This window comes from Hetaerina americana, unplaced genomic scaffold, assembly GCF_022747635.1.
Source record: "Hetaerina americana unplaced genomic scaffold, ioHetAmer1.1.p SCAF_7, whole genome shotgun sequence".
NCBI lineage: Eukaryota > Metazoa > Arthropoda > Insecta > Odonata > Calopterygidae > Hetaerina > Hetaerina americana.
Genome location: NW_027287316.1, coordinates 3,400,749 through 3,426,835, shown reverse-complemented (window position 1 = coordinate 3,426,835; position 26,087 = coordinate 3,400,749). Strand labels below are relative to the sequence as shown.

The 26,087-nt window shown below is 40.5% G+C and overlaps 1 protein-coding gene across 1 annotated transcript; it reads right to left on the bottom strand.

Annotated features, from left to right (window-relative positions):
• Window positions 1-25,859, bottom strand: LOC139696492 (contactin-5-like). Its single transcript, XM_071595280.1, has 6 exons — window positions 25,757-25,859; window positions 20,857-21,142; window positions 18,205-18,361; window positions 15,789-15,921; window positions 6,192-6,488; window positions 1-458 (listed from the first exon to the last, which is right to left on the bottom strand). The coding sequence occupies exons 1-6, from the start codon at window positions 25,857-25,859 to the stop codon at window positions 127-129; spliced, it is 1,308 nt and encodes a 435-aa protein (XP_071451381.1). The 3' UTR covers window positions 1-126.
• Between the last annotated feature and the right edge of the window lie 228 nt (window positions 25,860-26,087).

The window sequence follows — 26,087 nt, the reverse complement described above, 5'->3', positions numbered from 1 at the left end:
AATTGGTAACAATGGTTAAAAGCCTAAAAAACTAAGCAATGTTACAGCATTATTTGTTACACTATATTTCCACAGTTATGTGATTCTAATATATATTGGAGAAATATGGAGTGTAACAAGAGTGATTCAAATTCTTTGCAAATATTGCATATTGTCCGTGCTCTGTTTTATTGTAACTTCTGAGAATGCTCGAATGTAATACTTCCCACTCTCGTGCAGAGTGGCGCAAAAGTACACTCCTGAGTCGGACGGTTGGGCATTGATGAGTATCAGTTGTTGGTTTCCCTTGGTGTAAGTTGCTTTTGACGGGATGGTGCCACTCTGCCGCCTCCACACCACTGCCGAGTCTCCACCAATGACAGCGGCGCAGCTGAGGGTGACAGTGGATCCTGGAATGCCTTGAAATTCTTTTGGCAGCACTTGGATGAGGTTGGGATCTGTCTTAACTGACTCATCACCTGCCATGGAAACAAAAAGCAGTGCCTCAACGTTCATAATCATTACTCGTAATAATTCTGATACATTCACAAAATAGCATGTATTTAGGCATAATGCAGGGTAAATGACATATTGATGGGGGACAATTCATAAAATAAGTTAGTTATGTTTACTGATACTCTAGTTTGTCAGTCACCAAGGGGTTGCAGGCATTGCTAGATGAATTGGAAATTCAGTGCGATAGATACGGGATGAGAATTAATGTAAATAGAATAAAGGTTATTCAGTTTTCCAGAAAGAAAAAGGCTGAGTTCAACTTTGAAATAGGAGGGTGGAAACTTGAGCAGGTGGAACAGCTTACGTATATCTCAGTAGTATTTTGGACCAAAATGGTGATAGTATGAGGGTAACCCGAGAAGTACCCGACACAACAAAGAAAACACGAAAATTTAGGAAAAAAATATATTTTTCAACATTATCTCCTATCAGATCAATGCACTTTAACCAGCAATATTCAATAAGTTTGATTCCCTTTTTATAATAAGAACTGTCTTGCTCCTCAAAATAGCCATCAACTGCTGACATCATTTCTTCACAGTTGGAAATTCTTTTACCACTCAGCCATTTTCTCAAGTTTTCGAACAGAAAATAATCCGAAGGGTCTGAATCTGGCAAATATGGTGCATGAGGTAGCAATTTAAACTTTAACTAATGAATTTTGGCCATTGCAATAACGAATTTGTGAGCTGGTGCCTTGATGAAATAACATTTGCTTCTTAGCCAAATGCGGTCGCTTTTCATTGATTCCTTCACTCAAACGTTGCAATAAGTTCGCATAATACTCGCCACTGATAGTTTTTCCTTTTTCAAGATAGTCAATGAATATTATCCCACGTACATCCCAAAAAACCGACGCCATGGCCTTGCCTGTAGATAAAACAGTCTTCACCTTATTTGGAACCGATTCTCCCTCTGGAATCCATTGTTTTGATTGTTCTTTTGTCTCAGGGGTAAAGTAATGGCCCCGTGTTTCATCGATGATTATGAAATGGTGCAAGAATACTGCATTGTGCTGTGAAACTTTGCTAAACACTCAACTGAAATATCTCCACAACACAGGTTTTGCTCAAGTGTGAACAAAGGCAGCACCCATCTTGCACACAGCTTCCTCATGCCCAAATTTTCCATTAATATGGGATGTACCGCGCTTTTTGAAATGCCTACTATGTCTGATAGCTTGTGCACTTTAAGTTGATGATCATCCAGTATTACTTAGTGGATTTTCTCCACCATTTCTGGAGTCATCCCCTCATATGATTGACCAATGTGGTGCTCGCCTTGACAGCTCGTATGGCCTCTGTTAATCTCTGCTACCCAATATTTTACTGTTGTAAACAAAAGAGCAGACTCACCAAGAGTAGAATCCAGTTCAGTTTCTTATATTGGTTGGGCTGAGGCCTTTCAAATAAAAGTATTGTATCACACAAAGAAGACAAATTGTCTCCATTTTCACAAATTTGCTGAAAACGTTCACTATTGATGGCTGTCAAACAAATACTAAACAACGTGGTGTCTCCAAACTTGAAGCATATGCTTTATAGATTGCATATTTTCTAATACAGTAATATTTGCAAACGACTACCGCCATCTCTAGATCAGGCCGTGTACTTTTGGGTCTTCCCATGTGGTAGAGACATAAGGAGAAGATTTGCATTTGACAAAGAAGCTTTCACTAGTAGTAGAGAATTGATGATAGGGACGTAGAGTAAGGAGGTTAAGAAAAGGCTCGTAAAAACTTTGATATGGAGCATAGTTGTGTACAGCGTGGAAACATGGCCACTGAAGCAGGATGATAAGTGTAATGATTTTAACAGATTCAGGTGAGATGCAGTGGAAGTGTGTCATTATGAGAAAAAACAAATTTGCACTTTTCCACAGGTTTATTTGTTATGTACGAGTAGAATGCCCTTCGGTTCACAGAACCATCCTCAGGTGCAAGACAAGATTTAAATTGTGAATACATCATATTTATACGTATTTGAGGAAGGGGGGGAGGAAAATCGCCGACCCCGGTGGCGGCGGGGTAACGTCCTCGTCTGCCATTCCAAGGGTCGCGGGTTCGATTCCCGCCTGGGTGAGTTTTTCTCCACCTAGGGCTTGGGTGTTTGTAAATGTGATCACTGTTATCGTTGTTAATAGTTCGATGTAAAGGCCAGAATGCGCTGTTTTCGGACTTATACTGAATAAATAAATAAATAAATATAAATAAATAGTGACGATTAAGGTAGGCAGGGACAAAGAGAGAAAATACAGAAAACCCAATTACAACAGAGAAACCAAAGAAATGGAGAGGTAAAAAGAAGGGGGGAGAAGATAAACACATGTGGTCATTGTAGAGAGGATGGTGATAGGTAGGAAGGAGGGAAGAATAAAGAAGGGTCAAGCGGGAAGGGGACAAAGAACAGATAGAGGCAGGTTATGGGATGAGGTACAAGTGATATCAAATGAAGGATATTATCATTAAAGGGTTGTTCAATACATAGTGAGAGTGGAGGGTAAGGGGGGTGGTTTGATGGGAAATACGCGAAGGGTGGAGTCAGTTGGAGAGAGGGAGCTTCGCTGTTTCCTGTAAAAACAGCATTCTGAGGAGAGGAGAGTGGTTTATAAAAATTTCATCATCCAAAAGAACATTCATATTTAATTGTATAATTTCAAGTTGTAATAAAATATCAAGTCTTTTGCCCTTATTTTCATTGTGTACAATCATAGGATGAAATTTGGGTAGGATGACTGTAGTAGATGCTTAGCAAGGAGTGATGTTTCATCATAAGTCCTCCCATATCTTTCGCGTTATTTTATTCTAGTCTTGAAACTTCTTCCGATCTGGCCCATGTTGCACATGTCACAGAAGATGACTTGAAGATGTCTGGCAAGTTCAACGGGTGTTTAAACAAAATGGATGGACAATGTCAGAATAAAAGTGATGTTGACAAAAGCACCTGTGAGTACCCCTGTCTTTTCCCCAACCCTGTCTGCTCCATACAACCGCCCATGCTGCATATGCTGCCATCATCTTGAGACCCTCCACCTCCCTTACCACCAACTCCCAACTCGATGCCACCTACATTTTAAAAAACATTATATATCGCCTCTCCTGTAACTTCTGCCCTTCATTCTATGTGGGCGAATGCACCACTACCCTTTCCCTCCGCATGAATAACCACCACTTTTCCTCCAAATCCCCCACCTTCCTAAATTATTCCATCTCTACTCACGCTGCTTCCCACAGCCCAACGATCGTTTGATGACCGCATCTCCATTTCAGTGATTGAAACCCTTCCAAAATCTACAAGTATAATAGAGGTGAGAACCTGCAAGATGGTGCATATATGGGTGGCCCAGTCATTTAAACCCCCCCGGGCTGAACCACGCCCACTGAATACATCAAATAGCCGTCCACTTATCCCCTTCCACCCATATGTCCATTTCCTATTGGTCCCTTACCTATCCTCCCCTCAACCTCCCCCCCCCCTTTACACATATCCTCCTGCTCTTCTCCTGAGAATGGCATTGTGATGATGAGATGATTACAAAGATGGATGAGCGGAGAAAATGGAAGAATGTACACATGGAGTTAGGCAAAATGAAGTACAAAGAGTTAAACAATAAATTGAGGCGGGCTACAAATAAAGCAAAAGAAGCATGGTGGAAGACGCAGTGCGAGGAATTGGAAAGTCTGCAGAGGAAGGGTGAAATCGGTGCGCTGTACAGCAAAGTTAAATATTTATCGGGAAGTAAGAAAGGGAGATCAACGATAGCAGTTAGAGATAAGGCGGGTAAGGTAATAGTTGACGCAGGAAAGATCCAAGAGAGATGGAAGGAGTATATAGAAGAACTGTATAGTAAAGAACTCAGACCAACAAAGTTAGACATTGAAAAAGAAAATGACGTAGAGGAAGACAGCTTAGGTCCAGGCATACTAGACAATGAGATAGAAAGGGCATTAAGGGAGATGAAACTAAATAAGGCCGTGGGGGTAGATAACATTCCTGTGGAACTTTTAAAATGCTTAGGAAAATGTGGGAGGAAGAGGCTATATGGGCTGATCCGTTGCATTTATGAGGAGGGAATCTGGCCGGAAGACTTTGTGAGAGCAGTTTTAGTTCCGATTCCGAAAAAGGTAAAGGCCACGTCATTTGAGGACTATAGGACAATTAGTTTGATATCCCACGCAGCTAAAGTTGTTCTCAGGATCATAAACAAAAGGATAGAGAGTAGGGCAAATGATTACTTAGGGGATGATCAGTTTGGGTTTAGGAAGGGGAGAGGTACGCGTGATGCCATTGCAGTAATGAGATTATTAATCGAGAGGAATATAGAATGCAACCAGGAGGTATTTGCCTGTTTTGTAGATTTCGAAAAAGCGTTTGATAGAGTGAACTGGGAAAACTAATAAGTATATTGCAGAAAATAGGAATAGATTGGAGGGAAAGGAGGCTAATCCGCAACCTGTACATGTCTCAGACTGCTCAGGTGCGGGTGGGGAACGGGGAGTCCGAATGGGCAGTGTTAGGAAGAGGTGTAAGGCAGAGTTGCCCATTATCACCGCTGCTGTTCAACCTGTATGCAGAGGAAATGATTAAAGAGGCATGGGAAGAATTGGAGGTAGGAATGAAAGTGGGCAGGGAATTCGACAAATCTATTAGGGTTGCTGATGACCAAGCTTTAGTTTGTCAGTCAGCCAAGGGGCTGCAAGCATTACTGAGTGAATTGGAAATTCAGTGCGACAGATATGGGATGAGGATCAATATTAATAAACAAAGGTAATGCGATTTTCTAGAAAGAAAAAGGCTAATCTCAACATTAAAATAGGAGGGCAAAAACTAGAGCAGGTAGAACAGTTTACGTATCTCGGTAGTGTTTTGGACCAACACGGTCAAAGTAGTAGGGACGTAGTAAGGAGAAGAATTGCGCTAGGCAAACAGGCTTTCACTAGGAGGAGGGAGTTGATGAGAAGGACGTTGAGTAAGGATATTAAGAAAAGACTCGTAAAAACTTTGATATGGAGCGTAGCTATGTACGGTGCGGAAACGTGGTCATTGAAGCAGGAGGATAGACGTAGACTGGAGGCTTTTGAAATGTGGGTGTGGAGAAGAATGGAGAAGGTGAAATGGACAGAGAAGAAAACAAATGAAGAAGTACTTGGTATGGTGGGCGAAGAGAGGGGTTTGTTGGGAGCACTCCTATGGAGGCAGGAAAAGTGGATGAAGGGGGTGTTGACAGGCAGTGGGATGTTGAAGACTGTGATAGAGGGGAGAATGTTAGGCAAAAGAGGAAAGGGAAGGAACAGGATAGGGATGTTGGACGGGATGAAGGGAGGAAGATGGTACGCAGAGATGAAGAGGGACCTGATATAGATGTTTTGCTAGGATCACAAAATATTTCTATAGGAGCTTTGTCTATCCAAAAACCTACCTTAACTGGTAGATTACATAATAATGACAATAATAATAATAATAATAATAATGATGATGATGATGATGATGATGATGATGATGATGATAATAATAACAATAAAGTTTTCCAAGACTGATTTTATCTGGAGAAAAGTGAAAAGAGCAAGCAGCAAAAGCTTTAAGAGTAACAGTAAGAACTCAGCGCGTAAATTGAGATGAAGAAGCACTAGGGTGGTAAAATCTGACAGTAGATATGAAATGGCATTGTAATATTTAAAGGCATACATATTTACTCACCTGGTAAGATGCTCACTTTAGAAAATGCTTGAAGAAATAATTTTCCCCTCTCATGCCAAGTGTGGCAGGAGTAAACGCCAGAGTCATTCACTTGTGCGTTCATGATCTCCATCTTTTGCTTTCCCATTGTGTATCTGGCTGTCGATGGTAAATGGCCGTTGATCCGTTTCCACTCCACTGCAGAGTTCACACCAGCCGCAGTAATGCACCAGAGAACAACCTTCAATCCAACAGGACCATGATATTCTTCAGGCAACACTTTGATGAGGCCAGGGTTTTCCTCCATCAATTCACCATCTGCCATGGAAATACAATTGAAATAGGTAATGCACATTATAGCCTACTCTGAGTACTTTGTGTCGGTTTAGGATCTCTTCTGTAAGAATATTAACAACAGAAGAATATGGTAAAGATATCAGCCTCATATTTCATATTGAATCTAAAAGAAATGACAAAAAAATGAGTATATCTTAGGATTCATGACATGAAATAATATTCCAAAGAAACTGCGGGAGATGCTGCAACAGTAACTTTTGACAGAGTCATCAGCTAATGTGCATTTCAATGCAACAATTTCAGAGTTAAAAATATTTGCCTTGAACCCAAATCCCTCAAGTCCAGTGCTTTAGCCAGCTAAGCTATCAAGGCATCCTCTTAAAATCTGAATCCCAGTCAAGGCAAATAATTTTTGCACTCTGTAATTGTTGCATTGAAATGAAATAATTGTTGAAAGTTTTATCTTAGAGTGTGTGTAAGGTGACTCTGCAGAATTGCAAAATGAGTGAGATGGTGTTGAAGAATAGAATCATCCAATGAATTCTGTCACTTCAAAAACGGGCTCTGAAGTCAGTTTTCTCTTTGTTTTCTTGTATTTCAAGGTCATATTGCCTCTATGGTGCTAGCCAGCACCTACACATCTGAACTTCAGGATTGAAACCTATACAACTTCCATCCCATGGAAGATTGACTATGCTTAACTAGATGTAATGACAAGAAAGCCCATTGCATAAGGATACATTGATGGGCACTAAAGTGGGACTTGATTGCATAAATATTAAGAAAGGTATCAATCATTGATTAATCACATGGCAACATGAAGGCTAAATCTTTTTCTCACATTTGAATCAAATATCTTCACAGCCATACAACAGGACACTTCTCAAAAATGGAGATGAGATCATGAATAAACAATCAGAGAGATTGAGAGGGTAATACAAACAATGAAAACCCAAATATTCATTTTTTCCATGTGTCTACGAGGGTGGTCCCATAAGTTCCCGGCCTAAACTAGAGATGGCGGTAGTCGTTTGCAAACATTACTGTATTAGAAAATATGCAATCTATAAAGCATATGCTTCAAGTTTGGAGACACCGCATTGTTTAGTATTTGTTTGACAGCCATCAATAGTGAACGTTTTCAGCAAATTTGTGAAAATGGAGACAATTTGTCTTCTTTGTGTGATACAATACTTTTATTTGAAAGGCCTCAGCCCAACCAATATAAGAAACTGAACTGGATTCTACTCTTGGTGAGTCTGCTCTTTTGTTTACAACAGTAAAATATTGGGTAGCAGAGATTAACAGAGGCCATACGAGCTGTCAAGGCGAGCACCACATTGGTCAATCATATGAGGGGATGACTCCAGAAATGGTGGAGAAAATCCACTAAGTAATACTGGATGATCATCAACTTAAAGTGCACAAGCTATCAGACATAGTAGGCATTTCAAAAAGCGCGGTACATCCCATATTAATGGAAAATTTGGGCATGAGGAAGCTGTGTGCAAGATGGGTGCTGCCTTTGTTCACACTTGAGCAAAACCTGTGTTGTGGAGATATTTCAGTTGAGTGTTTAGCAAAGTTTCACAGCACAATGCAGTATTCTTGCACCATTTCATAATCATCGATGAAACACGGGGCCATTACTTTACCCCTGAGACAAAAGAACAATCAAAACAATGGATTCCAGAGGGAGAATCGGTTCCAAATAAGGTGAAGACTGTTTTATCTACAGGCAAGGCCATGGCGTCGGTTTTTTGGGATGTACGTGGGATAATATTCATTGACTATCTTGAAAAAGGAAAAACTATCAGTGGCGAGTATTATGCGAACTTATTGCAACGTTTGAGTGAAGGAATCAATGAAAAGCGACCGCATTTGGCTAAGAAGCAAATGTTATTTCATCAAGGCACCAGCTCACAAATTCGTTATTGCAATGGCCAAAATTCATTAGTTAAAGTTTAAATTGCTACCTCATGCACCATATTTGCCAGATTCAGACCCCTCGGATTATTTTCTGTTGGCAAACGTGAAAAAACTTGAGGTCAGAGTCCCCATCCGCTCCCAGAAAGCTGTGCGAATTTTTTGCACTGTTCCTAAACCTGTGCCCAACCAGAATATAATCTAACTGATACCTTCCTGAGTCACCTGGCATTTTCCATGGATATCTGTGTCTTTTGTGGTGTCTAAACCAAGTGTTGGTGATGACTAACCCTTATCTCCTGCAGAACTCAATTACTTTCTCCCTGCAGTCATTCCTTGTGCCTAAACTGTAGTCCCCCACCTCATCACCATCTCTTCCTTTGCCTACCGTCGCATTCCAATCCCCCATCACTATCAAATGTTTTCCTGCAGTAGCACACTTGATTATGTCCTCTAACTGTTTGTATATCCTATTGACCTCTACCTCCTTATGGTTGCTCGGTAGCATGTATATCTGAACAATGACCAAGTTTGTCGGTTCCTGCTTTTATCTCTACTGGCAATATCCTATCTGTTGCCTATTCTATGTTGACTACACTTCTTCCTACCTCTTTATTTAATATTATGGCAACCCCTTGTTGGCTCTTGTCCCTGCCGCTGTATATTATTCTAAAATTATCACTCCAGTTATCCCTAATATCCTTCCATCTCATCTCGCATAGACCTAAAATATTTATATTTCCCCTTTCCATCTCTCACTTTATATTCTCTAATTTTCCTGTCCTCAATATTGTCAAAACATTCCACATTCCTATTCTAACTAATTTGGTCTTCTTCTCCTGCATCTTCTGTCCTGCTGCTGCTGGTTTTCCCTTGCAAGGGTTTCGTGGGATGACGACCGCGGAAGCCTTGCCTCCCCCGCTGCCGGGACGACACACGGTCGATTAGGCCAAGCCCCATAGTTGCCACGACTTATAATCTCTGTAGTGTCCAACTATAAGTCTTGGGAATGATAATGGAGTTGATTTCCCATTGCCTTCCTCAATAGTGTTTTTAACGTGACACCATCACTTACTGGCCGCCCCACTGGGGTCAGACGCCATTGCAGCCGCCTCACTGAGGAACAGACGCTGCGTGGACTACCTTTCGTCTGGCTCCTAACCTTCGACCTATCTGGCACGGGTGACCCTACCAAGAGCAATCATTATTACTCCCGCCAGCACAGCTCTAGGGGTCATCGGTACGCACAAGCCCCTCCACCACGTCAAGGTTGTAGTCCATGGGAGGGTTTGTATAATATAACATGACATAAAAGATGGGGGTTTCAAAGCTGCGTCCATGGCGCTGCATGTCCCAGTGACGACCCCCTCCCTTATGTTTACGCCAGGTTACACGCAAATATGCTGCTGCCTTTGCAATTGCAGCTGCACACATGCGTGTCTGAATATATATAATTTTCTGTGATCTTGAGAAATAGTTTAAAAAGGTCAATTGTTATAGGGGTGGGGGCTGATGGAATAGTTGAGAGAATCAAATTTCCTAAATAGCAATTCAACCAAAAAGTTGCTGGGTCATATATCCAGATCAAGTTTTCACTTCTATCAGCAGTACCCGAGACTGCCACATTTTTTTTCCTCACTATAGACCTCTGCCTCCAGAGGGAATAACTGCATGGAACAATGTTTGCTGATATATATTTTCTTGGTTTGTTTGAATGACTTTTTGTAATTCATTTTATGTGCACCAAAATGTAAAGTATTAAGTATATAATAAGGTCGGAGCTGTTCCGATGAAATCACAACAACAGTCTGTTTTTGTAATATTTTCTCAATTAACTAGCCTGAATTCATATGGCCTATTTAGACAGATTAAATAGGATTATGGTACCTAGAACAACATATGCTTTAGTTTGTAATCTTTAGGTGCACACAATGTGAAACATAACTCATTTGCCACAATTGTACATCAGTCCTTTGTAATCTTTATTGCGGTAAACTGTTAAGAAATTTCATGAGTGACTTCACATAGTCTTTAGACTGAACTCCTCTATCCTAAATGTCATATAAGACATTGTAATATTTCTTCCTTCCTATTATCCTTAAACTCTTTAATATTTCTCTGGGGAAATTGCACATCCACGAGGGAGGAGCATGGACATTTATTTTAAAGTGAGACAAGAAAAGTTTCAGTAACCCACTACTCATTATAGAGTGAGATACCTAATTAGTGGGTTATAATTGAAAGCAGCCAGACGATCAGAAATCTTTGAGGGGAGAGGCTTTACTTCTGCCTAAGGTGGTGTATTTTATGAAGGTCATTCATCATTCTTTCATGGCTCTGTAAGCATCTTATTTCATCAAAACGAAAGTGAAAGACAGCAAGAAATGGGAAAAGTACCACGATCTGAAGTTTCTTTAGTAATAATGAACCAGTTTATTAGTTGGAACTTTATTTTCCATTTAGATGAAATCACGGTGCTATATTGGGATATAGATTACAATGTGCGTGTGGTCATGTTTCATCATTGCATATTCCTGGTGGTGTAACATAATGCCCTTTTCTTTTTCCTTTAAAGTGACCTCTGAACATGAATTTAGTTTATGTACTATGATCATTTATGTCTACCATTGACTTTCGGTTGGAGGAATTGCAATGCTAAGACATATTTATAGTAGACCCCAAAATTTTTCATCAGGTGTCATTATTCAGTCCTTCCTTCCAGTGGATGCAAGAATTTCAAGAATGCAGCAGATGGATATTATTTTTGCTCTGAAATGACATCCTTTCTGTCCTTTGAAAGAATTTGCAAAAGAATTATGAGTAGAATGAATTATATCCAAGTGTTCCTCACATCTATCTTACTAGGGTTTCACGGCCAGCTCCTGAGCTTAAAGGCACCTTTTTTTAACAGAGTGAAACTTTGGATGTTATATATGTTTTGTATTTTTCTGTTGGCCAGGTATGTGATATAGAATAGAGTCATAGAGTGAAACAGAATATAGAATTAGAACAATTAGCAAAAATACACACTTCAATGAAATATAGCAATTGAGCTCAAATGAAATTCAGAAAAATACACTGTAACACTACCTGTGTACCCATACTTGTAACACAGCTAAAAATCAACAGTTATCACTCATAAACTCATTCACACTGTAATAGGACTTCATTAATAGCAGCTTCTTAATTTCAGTTTCAATCTCATATACAGATACTCGTATACAGACTTGCTCGTATAATTACTAGAAATTTGTTAAAAATGAGTGAAACAGTAGTTGGAACAAGTTTGCAAATCATGAAGGTTACATTATATTTATCATATCCACTATTGGAGATGGGCAGTCAAGATTATGACTTAGTGTAAGTCCAAAAAAATTTGTTGAACTTAATGGTTAGAGAATGAAGGGGGTTATTATTTTATTTGTAATTAAAGAAGAGGAACAATAGGAACAATGTACAATATTGTATTAAATGGATAAAAATAATTTTAGCCAGCTTTGGCTGGTTCCTGAAGAAGCTACTCCCAGTCATATTTGGACAGGCATGATGCGGTGGTTTAGATTAAGTCTAAGTAGTCTTTTGGAGTCAAAAGCTAATTGGTAAGGTGAGATACCATGATTTTTTTGGCAGCATCGCAATGATATTATTCTTGGCTGGATTAATGACTATCCCGGCAGTGTTGAATATTTTTCAGAGGTATCTCGATCCCTACTTAGGTGCTTTGTGGAGGGCACTTTGAGTGAGTACGCCGTCCGTCGGATGGGGCGTTAAGCAGCGGATCCCTTGGCGCCTTTCGTAAAGAGTAGGCTAATGCCGACGCCGGGTTTCTCTCCACCCTTCATCCTTTCCTGTCCATCCCCTATGGTGCAAATGACCTCAGCTGTCGGTCGCCTCCCCTCAAAACTACTACTACTATTAATGACTTTTTGAATAGTCATGTACAAAGGGTAATAATAGATGGTGTTAGTTCTAATGCAGTAGAATTAGTGTAGTGGTATTCCCCAGAGAAGTGTTATTGAATCTCTTTTATTCCTTCTTTATGAGAACAACATTGACTCCTTGGTTAACCGTGGGATACGTTGTCTTACCAACAATGCAGTGGTTTACAGAGATATCTGTAATCCTTAGGATAAGGTAGCTTTAGCAGATAACCTAAATGCTATACAATGCTGGTGAAACACTTGGTAATTAGGATTAAACTCAAAAAAGTGGTATAGTGATGAATTTTTAGAATATGAGTAATTCCCTCCAGAATGCCTACTGCATCAAGAATACCAAAATAGAAAAGGTAGACTCAATTGAATATTTCTGTCACCCTCACTAATGACCCATCCTGGGTGAAATGTGTTTGAGGAATATATGGACAAACTAACAAAAAATTAGGATTTTTTATGGGAGTATTGAGGAAATTTGATGAAAAGGTTAAAGAGAAATGTTATCTTTCATTCGTCAGGTCTCATTTAGAATGTGCTGTTGAAATATGGGATCCTCATGAAGTAGGATTGATTGCAGCAGCATAGAGGAGCTAAATTTGTGAAACATTGTTATGACAAACTGAGAAGCTCATCAAAATTATTAGAGGAACTAGTTTGGGAATTACTCATGGAGTGAAGGCTAAATGACAAATTAAATCTCTTGCATATTGGAAGGACATCTCTTTAGCAATGGTGTTGAATATGTGTTATTAGTCCCATCATACTACGGTGAGAGAGATCAGGTAAACAAAATTGAAGAGATTAAGACCTCCTCTCATAGAGAAGTTTGTCTCACTTGTTACCATTGTGCATGCACCTGTATGCATCATGTTTTACTTTATTTGAATTATTTTCTATGCATGAGTATGTAAAAGTATTATTACTAAAAATGGAGGAAAAGTAATTTTTCATTTTGAATGGCCAGTGATGATGTATCACCTCCTCCCCCACATGCCCAACGGTGGCTTTTAGAGCACCAAGCAGTAGTTGAGGATTGATCAGTTTGATCTCACGAATGCGAGAGATACTCGTTATGCCATAGCAGTAATGAGGTAATCACTAGAAGGGAACTTAGATTGATAGAGAGGATGTTTTGGTTTGTTTTATAAATTTAGAGAAAGCATTTGATTGGGTGAAAAGGGTAGAATTGTTGAATGTATGAAGACAGTCAGAGAATTTGGAAGTTATCGGAGGGATATTATCTTAGTGGATAACTTATCTGCAATCTGAGTTTGGAGGATGGGGAATCTGGTGAGGCATTGTTAAGAAGAGGGGTAGGATTGGGGTGCCCGTTATCAACCATTATTATCAATGTATGCATGGAGGCAATGGTGGAAGAGTCATGGAAAAACTGGGTATAGTAATAAAAACGGAGGATAATTCATAAAGTCAGTTAGGTTTGTGATTGATCAAGCTGTAGTAAGCCAGTCAGCTGAGGTGCAAAAGTCATTGCTGAGTGCATTATCAGTGTGATATGTATGGGATGAGGTCACTAGGATTGCCGACGTGCAAGTGACTCATAAACTCCCATCCATCACGGAATTTATTCGCTGGCAAGTCGCATCTTTCAAATCCCGCCTCGCACCGTCTGGAAATCCGCTGCTACAAACCATCTGGGACGATGATCCCATGGAGAAACACACTTATACACTGCCTAAAGATATTACTCGCCTATGAGTCTTTTCTATGCCTTTTAATTTTAAATTTTCTTCATAGTATTAAGCCGCCTCCCGGCCGGACGGATCTCTTCCTCCGTCCTCAGTAAGTTATTTCAGTATCATTGTATCCGCTTCACGGTCTTGCTGTCACCCGCTTCCTCTTGCCCAAGTGTAATTTCTCGCTGTGGGAAATGGGCGACCCTCGCCTCCGCTTCCCTTTTGTACCGCTCTGTGCTCAGAGTGCGCCAGTGGGCAGTTAGTGCTGTTTAATACGTTCTTTTTATTTCTTTTGTAAAAAGCCGTTCCCTGACGGCATTACTTTCTTGTTAGATTAAGAATTCATATTTTATTCCTCGTTTTAAGTTTCACTTTCTCGCAAACCACACTTCCACCTCAGCCATGCTGCTTTCTTTCTTCAATTCCATGCGTTTCTTATGTACAAAGACCGGTAAAGGTGGGACTTCACTCACCGGGACAGTTTATACTTGCCCGCTTGGGCAGTCAATGAACTTTTGTGTATGGGATGAGAATCAATGTAAACAGAACAAAGGTTATGAGTTTTTGAATATGAGGATTGCTAAGCTAAATGTTAAATTGGGGGGGAAAAAAGTGTAGGATTACAGTTTTTCTATCCTGGCAGTGTTCGGGACTAAGATGATCAAAGAAGGCAAAGAAATTTCCACAAGTAGGAAGGAATCAATGACAGAGATGTTGAGTATGGGTTGATGACTTCTTAAATTTTGAAATGAAGTTTGGCTTTGTAAGGCGTGGAAACATGGTCACTCAAGCTAGATGGCAGGCATAGACCGGTAAATGTTGAAATTTGGAGGCTGGAGAAGGATGAACAAAGTGAAATGGATGGAATGAAAAATTAATAAGTACTGCGTATGGCAAAAGGCAAGGAGAATGGATAGTTGGGAGAAAAGCAAAGAAAGCAGGAAAAATGGATCCGTAGTGTTTGGATTGTGAATGGGATATCGAAGACTGTGATAGAGGGGAGAATATTAGACAAGCAAGGTAAGGGGAGGAAGAGGATAGGAATGTTGGACGGGATGATAGGAAGGAAGGGAGTTGGCAGAATTGAAGAAGCGTCTACTTTAGGCTGGAGAGCATGGGTTTATCTTGACAGGTGAATGTGAGAAATGTAGCTGCCCTCAGGCTGTGCCCATCCAAAGCTTACCTTTCATGATGGAATAACACTTATTATTATTTATTTACTTAATCCACATTGATCAGAGTAGTAAAAACAAAAAGGGCAGCGAGTGTGCTGAAATACAAGCAATCACACAGGAAAATACTGCATATTTATATCTCTAAATATTTATTCAAATTAAGGAGCCCTCATTGAAGAAACAAGATTTTTGACTACAATTTGCTTTTTAGATCAATGACTATGTTTGATTGTGAAAAATTGACTCTGATGACAGTAAATGATATTCATCCTTTCTGGGGAAAAATATTTTGGCACATTCTACTTAATACCAAAAAAATGAAAGAGCAACTTGGAGATTAATTTGTTACCATGGCATACTTGTATACTATATTAAGAATACTATGAAACTCCATTTACAAAATTTATCAAAATCTAATGAATTTATTTGGAAAGGCAAGTGGCAGGCACGGATGATAAAAAATACAAGCAATATAAAAATTAATTATCACAATGTGATTACATAGTATTACAATTTTAATATCAATTGTAATTTTTTTCTCATTCAACTCTGATAATTAAGATACAACTCTACAATGATATGACTGCTAACCTGGTTTTTGTTCACTCACTACCACATTGGATATGGCTTCAGTGTAAAACCCCTCCCTGTTGCTGGCAACGCAGACATATGTTCCACTATCAGAAGCCATAGCGCTGTGAACTTGGAGTCTGTTTCCTTCAATCTGTTAGATAGATGGAGTGGATTCGTAAGAAATACAGCAGCGAAACTGACCCACAATGCAAGCCTAATATGATATTCCCTTAAATTTGAGTGGAAGAGTAATTAATGAGTATTTATTTCATCGGATTTAATGCACATATTCGTTCCACACTAGTATAGTCTGTTGGGTGATAACTTCACACTGAAATTGCTCCAAAAATGCTTATACATCATTATGCATAAGCATAATATGAATAGAATATAAATATATATTAATGTCACAATAATATAAATACAAACTCTACATATAAATATATATACACTCACACAGACACAAACACAGGTTTCAACAAAAACACTAATTTAGAAAAACATTGATTAAGACATTTAAACACAGAAACACAAAGAAAGGTAACTCACATAAGTAGTTTTGATATTTCCATGGCACGGCCGTCAAGTTAGGCAAAATGAAGTGCAAAGAGTTAAACAATAAATTGAGGCGGGCAACAAATAAAGCAAAAGAAGCATGGTGGAAGATGCAGTGCGAGGATATGGAAAGTCTGCAGAGGAAGGGTAAAATCGGTGCGCTGTACAGCAAAGTTAAATCTTTATCGGGAAATAAGAAAGGGAGATCAACGATAGCAGTTAGAGTTATGGCGGGTAAGGTAATAGTTGACGCAGGAAAGATCCAAGAGAGATGGAAGGAATATATAGAAGAACTGTATAGTAAAGAACTTAGACCAACAAAGTTAGATGTAGAAAGGGGACATGACGTAGAGGAAGACAGCTTAGGTCCAGGCATACTTGACAATGAGATAGAAAGGGCACTATGAGAGATGAAGCTAAATAAGGCCATGGGGTGGATAGAATTCCTGTGGAGCAACTGGAATGCTTAGGAAAATGTGGGAGTTAGAGGCTATATGGGCTGATTCGTAGTATCTATCAAGAAGGAATCTGGCCGGACGACTTCGTGAGATCAGTTTTAGTTCCTATTCCAAAAAATATAAAGGCTACATCATGTGAGGACTACAGGACAATTAGTTTGATATCCCACGCAGCTAAAGTTGTTCTTAGGATCATAAACAAAAGGATAGAGAGCAGGGCAAATGATTACTTAGGGGATGATCAGTTTGGGCTTAGGAAGGGGAGAGGTACGCGTGATGCCATTGCAGTGATGAGATTATTAATCGAGAGGAATATAGAATACAATCAGGAAGTATTTGCCTGTTCGTAGATTTTGAAAAAGCATTTGATAGAGTGAATTGGGAAAAACTAATGAGCATATTGAATAAAATAGGAATAGATTGGAGAGACAGGAGCCTGATCTGCAACCTGTACATGTCTCAGACTGCTCAGGTGCGGGTGGGGAATGGGGAGTCCGGATGGGCAGTGTGAGGAAGAGTTGTAAGGCAGGGTTGCCCATTATCACTGTGGCTGGTCAACCTGTATGTAGAGGAAATGATTAAAGAGACATGGGAAGAACTGGAGGTATGAATGAAAATCGGAGGGCAATTCATAAAATCAGTTGGGTTTGCTGATGACCAAGCTTTAGTTTTTCAGTCAGCCAAGGGGTTGCAAGAATTGCTGAGTGAATTGGAAATTCGGTGGGACAGGTATAGGATGAGAATCAACATTAATAAAACTAAGGTAATGCCATTTTCTAGAAAGGAAAAGGCTAAGGTAAACATTAAAGTAGGAGGGCAAAAACTAGAACAGGTAGAACAGTTCACGTATCTCGGTAGTGTTTTGGACCAACACGGTCAAAGTAGCAAGGACGTAAGGAGAAGAATTGCGCTAGGCAAAGAGGCTTTCACAATGAGGAGGGAGTTGATGACAGGGACGTTGAGTAAGGATATTAAGAAAAGACTCGCGAAAACTTTGATATGGAGCGTAGCTATGTACGGTGCGGAAAAGTGGTCATTGAAGCAGGAGGATAGACGTAGATTGGAGGCTTTTGAAATGTGGGTGTGGAGAAGAATGGAGAAGGTGAAATGGACAGAGAAGAAAACAAATGAGGAAGTACTTGGTATGGTGGGCGAAGAGAGGGGTTTTTTGGGAGAAATGCTATGGAGGCAGGAAAAATGGTTGAAGGACTTATTGAATGGCAGTGGGATGTTCAAGACTGTAATAGAGGGAAGAATGTCAGCAGTTCCATTACAACAGAATGGTCATAAAAATAGTCGGTAAATTTTTGAAGAGCTTGATAAACTAGAAGTAACTTAGTTGATAAAATTTCATGCACGTAATAGTTACACACATGGCGATTGAATGGGTATTTTATGATACTCTGTATTTTATGCCATACCGTCACTCTGCTGCTGAAGGGACGCTCCTTTAAATGCCAGACGATGACGATTGGCTGTGGGTAGCCGTCAGCGCTGCATTGGATGTCCACAGGCATTCCCTCGACAACATTTACACTGGTGGGAGTGACTCGGACGTCAAGGGGTCTTTCTCGTGGACTTTAAGCGAGCATGAAATAAAGGCATAATATTCCGTTAACAGACCTGTATGCATTACGATGATCGTGGTCAGTTTTTTATAAATGACAGTGAAGGGACCGTTAGAGAATTTCAGGTCGGACACCTGTAGCGTGACGGAAGGTTGCGTTTTTTTAACGTAATGTCCTAAACTACTGAAAAATAATTAGAATCCCTGTACACAATTTCCGCTTTAATATTTAAAAAATATGTTTTCATACAAGTGCATAATGTTTCCCGAAAAAAATTACTAGACAGGGCTGTGATTCGGATTTTGCGCAAGCAGCGACATCTCCTTGAGGAATTAATATTTATTCATCAGACAAACCCTGTTCCATTTTCAGTGATTTTGTTTCAAAATGAACGTAACGTTTTTTAATATCTTGTAGGGACGCCGAAAATTGAATGGCAGTGCAATGTCCTGTTTCCCAGTCCCTATGTCACTGAACCGTATGGATTTCTTTTGTTGAAAGCGGATTGAGTAAAATTTACGCGAATACATTTCTGTCGTGTGCTTGGTGCATAAATTACTATTCCGGAATCCCTGTAATCCTTTGCCCTTAGACAATAAAATGCATTTTTCACTCAACGCAAGTGCAAGTTCACAATTTTATCTTTTTAATTTCAACGGTATATTGTGTATAAAATGGAGACAAGTTAATTTTGGTATGAAAAACGTCCAGTATTTTTTCGGGTGTGACTCACGTCCTGTTTCGTCAATGAGATTTACAAGTCTTACGATTTAACATCCACTCAGGAGGACACGTAGTCATATTTATGTGCGTTAATTAATCTTTCAACTAAAAGGATTATTTGACCCAAACAGGAGCGTAAACTCCCGCCAGTGTAACTCTCCGTGCCACGGTCACTCGGAAAACCTCCCCACCGCAACACGTAGTTGGAGACCACTTTGGGTGGTTTCTTTCACGCTGCACGGTGTAGCCAATCTTCATTTTGTTTACCCGACAGCTGTCGCTTCCCGCATTCTCATTATAATCTTGTTTGCCAATCATTTCTGCTTTTCCGTTTGGTCGGGAGATACTGGGGGCGTATTTTTTTATGGCCTACATTGCAAGGAGGTGGGCTGGCTACGAATCGATGGAGTTAGTAACAGCACAGGAATGGTGGCTGCCATGGGTCGGCGAAACGGTGCTCCGGAGAAATAAGAGGAGGGATGGAAGATGCTGGAGTGGACCAGAACCGAGCCTGTCTGCAAGGAATTCACTCTGAGCATCTTCCAAGTCACCAGAACGATTCCATCCCTTCTCACTCCGCGACGTGTAAGGAGACAATGACAGTTGGCCTCTGCCACAAATCATGGTGTTGATCGGTAACCTTGATGACGAGTATCGGAAATATTTTTGAATAGAGAGAGCATAGAGTAACCATGAATGGCTGGGATGAATAGCTGTGATTCAAAGATAGCGTGCGAATGGGATTGAGATGCAGAGACAAAATTTAAGCGAAGGATGCATTGGTGTGTGTTGTCAACCATTTGTAGTACGTATCACACTGGTGATATGAGGAAACCTCATCCTCTGCCACCTTCCCAAATGGCGTAAGATAGAATGAAATATCATAAGAGGAATTACAGGTACAATCTTGTAGGAATCATGACAGGTCTCACGGAATCGCATTTAAAACCGCCCGAGGACCATAGATAGAGTTTGGGTCGGTGACTTGGAAAACGTTGCCTCTTTACAGACCGGAGTGACAGAGAAAGCACGAAGAATATCTTCTTTAATGATATAATTGCTGCTGGAAGTAAGAAGAGTTGAACAAGACCTCTTCATCTGGAGTTGGTGGGACGCTTGCTCATAGAATGGAAGATCTTAAAGAGTAATCCGGGAATGAGTGGCGGATTGGAGAGCTAAGGAGGAAGAAGAACACGAAGGAAGCAATGACTCTGGGGAGCATTGACATTTTGCCAACGGTGAAATATATACAAATGAAACAACTTGAGACCTTGGCGTGCAAGGGGTATGTCGGAAGACACGGGCGGAAGCAAGAGAAATTTTAAATGGACGCAGTGACCTTTGAAAGCTTGCGCAAGGGAAAGGAAAGCCCTATGAACGAAGAAAGTCAACCCGCGGAGGCGCGGTTGATGAGGATCATAGATGTGAAATCTGTTTGTTTTCACACTGCACGTCGTGCCCCCAAAACCCCCGCCTTGCTCCAAAAAGGAATATACGTTAAAAGGGTAACTCGAAATAATATAAGAGCAGATGAATGGGTGGTGGCGTAAATGCAAATTGTTTACCGAGCAAAGGTGAATGCCATTGGTGGAAAGACGTGAAAGCAAAATCGGGCATTTCCAAAACAAATTCCCGAACGACAGCATCCGTCCTTAATGGCGGCGCAGAACAAATAAGGGTGGGTGTGGTTCAATGCAGATGTGAGATGGAGTTGTAAGTGGAGGGCCGTTCGCGCGGATCCGCCCTGCTGCTGAAGCAGGGACTTGGCGATTCGGGACTCACCTCGGGTGGACGAAGATTAAGGCCGCGGCGGCGTCAGGCCCATCGCCGCCGCAGGTGTACTGGCCGGAGTCCCGGAGAGAGACCCACCGGATGATCAACCGCGGCCCCTCGGACGTCGGCTCGCCAGAGGCTGGCGCCAGGGCCGGCACCGGGACGCCGTTCTTCCTCCACTGGGAGTTCAGCCGGGGGGGAGCCCTGGTGTTGCACAGGAAGCCCATGTACTGGCCGACCCGGAGGTGGAAGACCTGTGGGCGACCAACGAAGGGGCTCTCCCATCTCGTGGGCCCTGAAACAGGAGGGTGCACGATTTGAATGGCTGTTGCAGCCATAAAGGTCTTTCCTTTCGATTATTTAAAATGCTAGAAACCCTGAGTTGGGATCGCCGGAAATACAAAGATTACATGAATGGCTTAAATACCAGGAAAGGCAAATAATTTAAGTTTAATGCTGATAGATGGAATAGTTTCAGCCCCGAATGAATTTCATGGGTGGGACCACAGTGAGAAATAGAGGGCGGAAATCGACGGTCAAGTTGGTCGACGTAAGAAATCTTTTTCCCCCTCGTAATCTGTGATCGGAACAATGAAGAGCAACACGTATAACCATTTGAAGTAGTACCTATATAGAATTACCTGCCTATATAGAAGTATAGTACCTATATATGTGCAACCCAACATTAAATATAACTAATTACACCAATGAGTGACACAGCTTTCCCTCCTGTTGCTGACAAATTTTAATTTGCTACTGGATAAAATTACTTATCTTTCAAGGGAAACAACTCCAACAGTAATTTTGTCTACATAACAAAATGAACGATTTAAATATTTAAATTTAACTTTCATTGGTGCCCGAGTGTAGAGAGATGTACTTACGTTTATACTATCCTGGATTAGATCGTGTGCGTGGAAAAGGGGCTGGATTTGTAAAATATTGCTATGATTAAGTGAGTAGCGTATCCAAAATATTAGAGGAGCTCGGCTGGGAATCATTCTCGGAGCGAAGGTTAAATTACAGATTCGAACTCTTGCATAAATTGGAAGGATGCCTCTTTGGCATTTTTGTTGAAGTATTATTGGCCCAATCCCACTACGATAGGAGAGTTCATGACAATAGTATTGGAGAGGTCAAGTGTGGGGCAGCTAAGCCTGCTTGGAAAAGTGAAGAATGTGCTCGGTAAAACATTGTACTGTAAGTAGTCTGGTACAGTCATTATTTTCTCTAGACTTTGCCATTTTTCTTCTTACCTGCAGCTCGTCTCGAATGCGAAAATCATAATGAAAAAACACTTTATTTTACATTGGATTGTAATTCATTTCCCTACTTATTTCAACTATTGCCATTATTTGAACCTCTAAAGAGATTTTTTGGTAACTAATAGTTGACCATGACTAATTAGCACCATTTAACTTTGAATTAGCATGCCTGGTTTGGAATCACCTTAGCGGTGGTTTGCAGGGTACCATTTTGGTGGAGATTATTGTTATTATTGGCAGTTGTCCACCGGGTTAGCGGAGGTTTTAGATGAGCCACAGCATCGCACGCTATTGTCCTTCAAAGCCCTAACTAACATCGCACTCTCTCTCTCTATGCATATATATAAATATAAATATATATATAAAATATATATATAATATATATGTATTATATATATATATATATATATATATATAATATATATGTATTATATATATATATATATATATATATATAATATATATGTATTATATATATATATATATATATATATATATATATATATATAAAATAAATATATATATATATATATATATATATATATATATATATATATATATATATATATATGCTTTCGTAGACGTAACACGGAAGTGCCGAATAGTACAATACACAGTAACACACAATATAGAAACACAAAAAAAAGAAGAACACTCACACGTTATTTCTTAATATTTCTTAATTTCTTATATTCGAGGGAAACAATCCGTCTTCATCTGAAGATATAGAAGTAATGACTGCTGGAATTGTAGAGGTGAGGGGTGCGAGAGAAAGGGAAGGGGGCCAGGGGAAGGGGAGAACGGGAGGCGAAGGAGGGGTGAGAGGAATGGTTGGGGAGAGGAAAGGGTGAGGAGAGGCTAGAGGGGAGCGGAGATAGGCAAGGAGGGAGAGGGAGGAGGTGGAATTGACACAAAATCGGAAAATAGAACAACATGCTCACCGCAACTATTGCAACATACGAGACCCAGGTTTCAACCTACAAAGTATTGATCAAGACTTCGCAAGTCAAAACAAAGGCCACGTACACCAAAACTCATGCGGAAAAACACAGTGTCCACCCTTCGATATGCATCGCTTCCACAAAGTAACAATTCTGGGCCACTCCCATCAGTGAACGACATTGAGGCCCGGATGCTGATAGGCCATACAGATGTAAATGAATGCCATTTCAAGAGTTTTTAATTCTATAGGGTTATCGGATGTGGGAAGGGACGCTAGGACGGAAACATTGTAACACTGGTTGAAAGGGGTATTATGATGGGAAGCATGTTTAGGGATGGGGAGACCCGCGGATGGGGAGGAGGGATTGCACGAGGCGCGGTGGTTATTAATCCTAATGTTAAGTGTTGTGGAACATTGGCCTATGTAAAAGGACGGGCAGAGTTTACAGGTTAGAAGATAAACAACATTCTTGGAAGTGCAAGAGGAATAGGGGAAAGGCGGGAGAGAGTTAAATGGTGGGATGGAGTGGGGTGGAGTGGTGAAAACAGGGCAGGTTTTGCATCTTGCTCGATGACATGGAGTGGGTATGGCTCTGGGGGTGTGAGGGGATTTTGAGAGCGGCCTGGTGGATTTGAGGATATCTGCTAGGTTGGCGGGACGTTTGAAGGTGACAGAGGGGCATTTGGGAAGAAGGTTGGAGGAAGTGTTGTGATTTTTGAGGATGGGGAATAGGTCTTTGAGGATGAATTTGAGAGACTGAATGCCTGGGAAGTAGGTAGTACAGATTGAGAGAGGCTGGGAGTCTGTGGTTGAGGCAGGCTTGGGGGTGTAGGAATGTTTAAGTATTTTTTTATGGAGGAGAGAATCAGGGTATCCTCGTTGGAGGAGGGAGTGGTAAAGGTTGTTAAGGTATTTGTTAAGTGATTCGGGATGGTTGCAAATGCGGTGACCGCTGATAGAGGGAGTAAGGGAGGGAGCGCTTGGTATGGGAGGGGTGACAACTGCTGAAATGAAGGTATTGCTGCTTATTAGTAGGTTTAGTGTGAACAGAGGTCAGGAATTTGTTATTACTGAGGGAAATATTAACATCGAGGAAGGCAATCCCTTTCTCTCGCACCCCTCACCTCTACAATTCCAGCAGTCATTACGTCTACATCTTCAGATGAAGACGGATTGTTTCCGTCGAAATATCAAGAAATAACGTGCGAGTGTTCTTCTTTTTTTGTGTTTCTATATTGTGTGTTACTGTGTATTGTACTATATATATATATATATATATATATATATATAAATTAATATGTATATATGAAAAAATATGTATATATATGTATATATTTACATATATTGTATATATATGTATATATTACATATATATATATATATATATATATATATATATATATATATATATATATATATATATATGTGTGTGTGTGTGTGTGTGTGTGTAATATGTATATATTTACATATATTGTATATTATATATATATATATATATATTAATGACTCATTCCTTAGCTCTGAATGTTTTCCGCCTCCCTTAATTCCGTCCCTCTAACGACCATTCGCCCCTCAACGTATCTCGTATATTCGGAATAACATTCGTTTGCCGATAACTTCGGCATCCACGCGTCTTGCATAAATTCAATTCTCCCAGTAGCCGTCAATTTTATTCATTTCCCCGCCATGACTAGAACTTCGTTTCTTCGTTTGTTTTCCTTTCCATCTGTTTCAATTTCTCCAGGCGTAGATGAATAATCAAAAAAATATTAAATAGGCTGATATTTTGCGATTTTCCTTTTTGAAACGAAGCGTTCCATCATTGGTATGCGTGCCAAACGCCCCTTTTTCATTCGCCATTTCTCACGACGGAATTCCTCGCATCTAATTCAGAAATACATTCGTACTCCGTCTCACTCGTGCTCCATTTGAATTTGGCTTAAACATGCATATTATAGGTCGGCAGGAGTCCTCAAAAGCTAATATACAATAGCCTGACAAAGGGGCTCTTCCCGATTTGTTTCAGGATATGCAAACGAGGAGCCATTATCCTCAAACCGGCGCGTCGGTTTTGAGTGCCTTCAGACCAAGAACGACTTATAGAAACTATGCAATGCAAAAATGACCTTGCTTCTCGATGCATCCTAAAATCCCCTTAGAAACGACACAATCGGGCGCGTCGGTTTGACGTCACGTGTACTAACTAATTCACCAATCTAATAACTTCACATGGAACTGCAATGGCAAAATTTTACGACGCACTGGGAACCAATTTCTACAGGGTCAACGCGGGGAAGCTGAAACTGATGAGCGATCGGAAAGCTTAACTAGGCATTCACCCGGGTTATTATGGCACTGTTATAGTTCGATAGAAATGTTATTCATTCCCATCGTGGCAAATGGGAATGATGCATGTTAATTATTCTCATCCCTAGTCTAAATACACTGCAGCCAGAGGCTAAGTGGAACGTTTCCACGCGTCATAGCGCATCAATTAACTCGCGTGAAATATATTTTTCTGATTAATTACTAATGAAATACTGTGAACAGTCATTAATAAATATGGAAATGATAATTATGGTTGTTATTCGAGCGACTCATTGAGTGCATTTGGTTTTTTCGATATGAGTAGCCTTCTAGCTCAACACCCCGCTCTCCCGAGGCGGTCGAACTGATCCGAATCGTCCGATGATCCTCCTACCGCTGCCGAAGAATCCGGCGGCGGGCGTCGTCGGCTCTGCGGGCCACCCTTGCGCCCCGGCGAGGGCGAACAGAAGGCAGGAGGCGGCGATGGGCGGCGGCATGGCGGCCCTAAGCTATCTCTCCTCAGGGGCGGGCGAGACTGGAAAAAATATCGGCGTGTCGACAATATACGAGAAAAAATTAATCGTTTTGTACAGTAAACGTGTCGTAAAAAAACACCGGTATTGTGATACTCTGGCGAAATGGCGGTCATTAGAGATTCAATTGTTTCACTGAGAGGAATAATTAATTTCAATTTGTTAATGCAATGATTCAGACGATCGGCGTGA

Bases quoted from the DNA above. Each gene is read 5' to 3' on its own strand.
- LOC139696492 (XM_071595280.1), bottom strand. From the start codon at position 25,859: ATGCCGCCGCCCATCGCCGCCTCCTGCCTTCTGTTCGCCCTCGCCGGG. The intron at 21,143-25,756 runs GTAGGAGGATCA...CTCCTGTTTCAG, and splicing joins CGCCGGATTCTTCGGCAGCG to GGCCCACGAGATGGGAGAGC. The intron at 15,922-18,204 runs GTATGGCATAAA...TCTATCTAACAG, and splicing joins CCTTCAGCAGCAGAGTGACG to ATTGAAGGAAACAGACTCCA.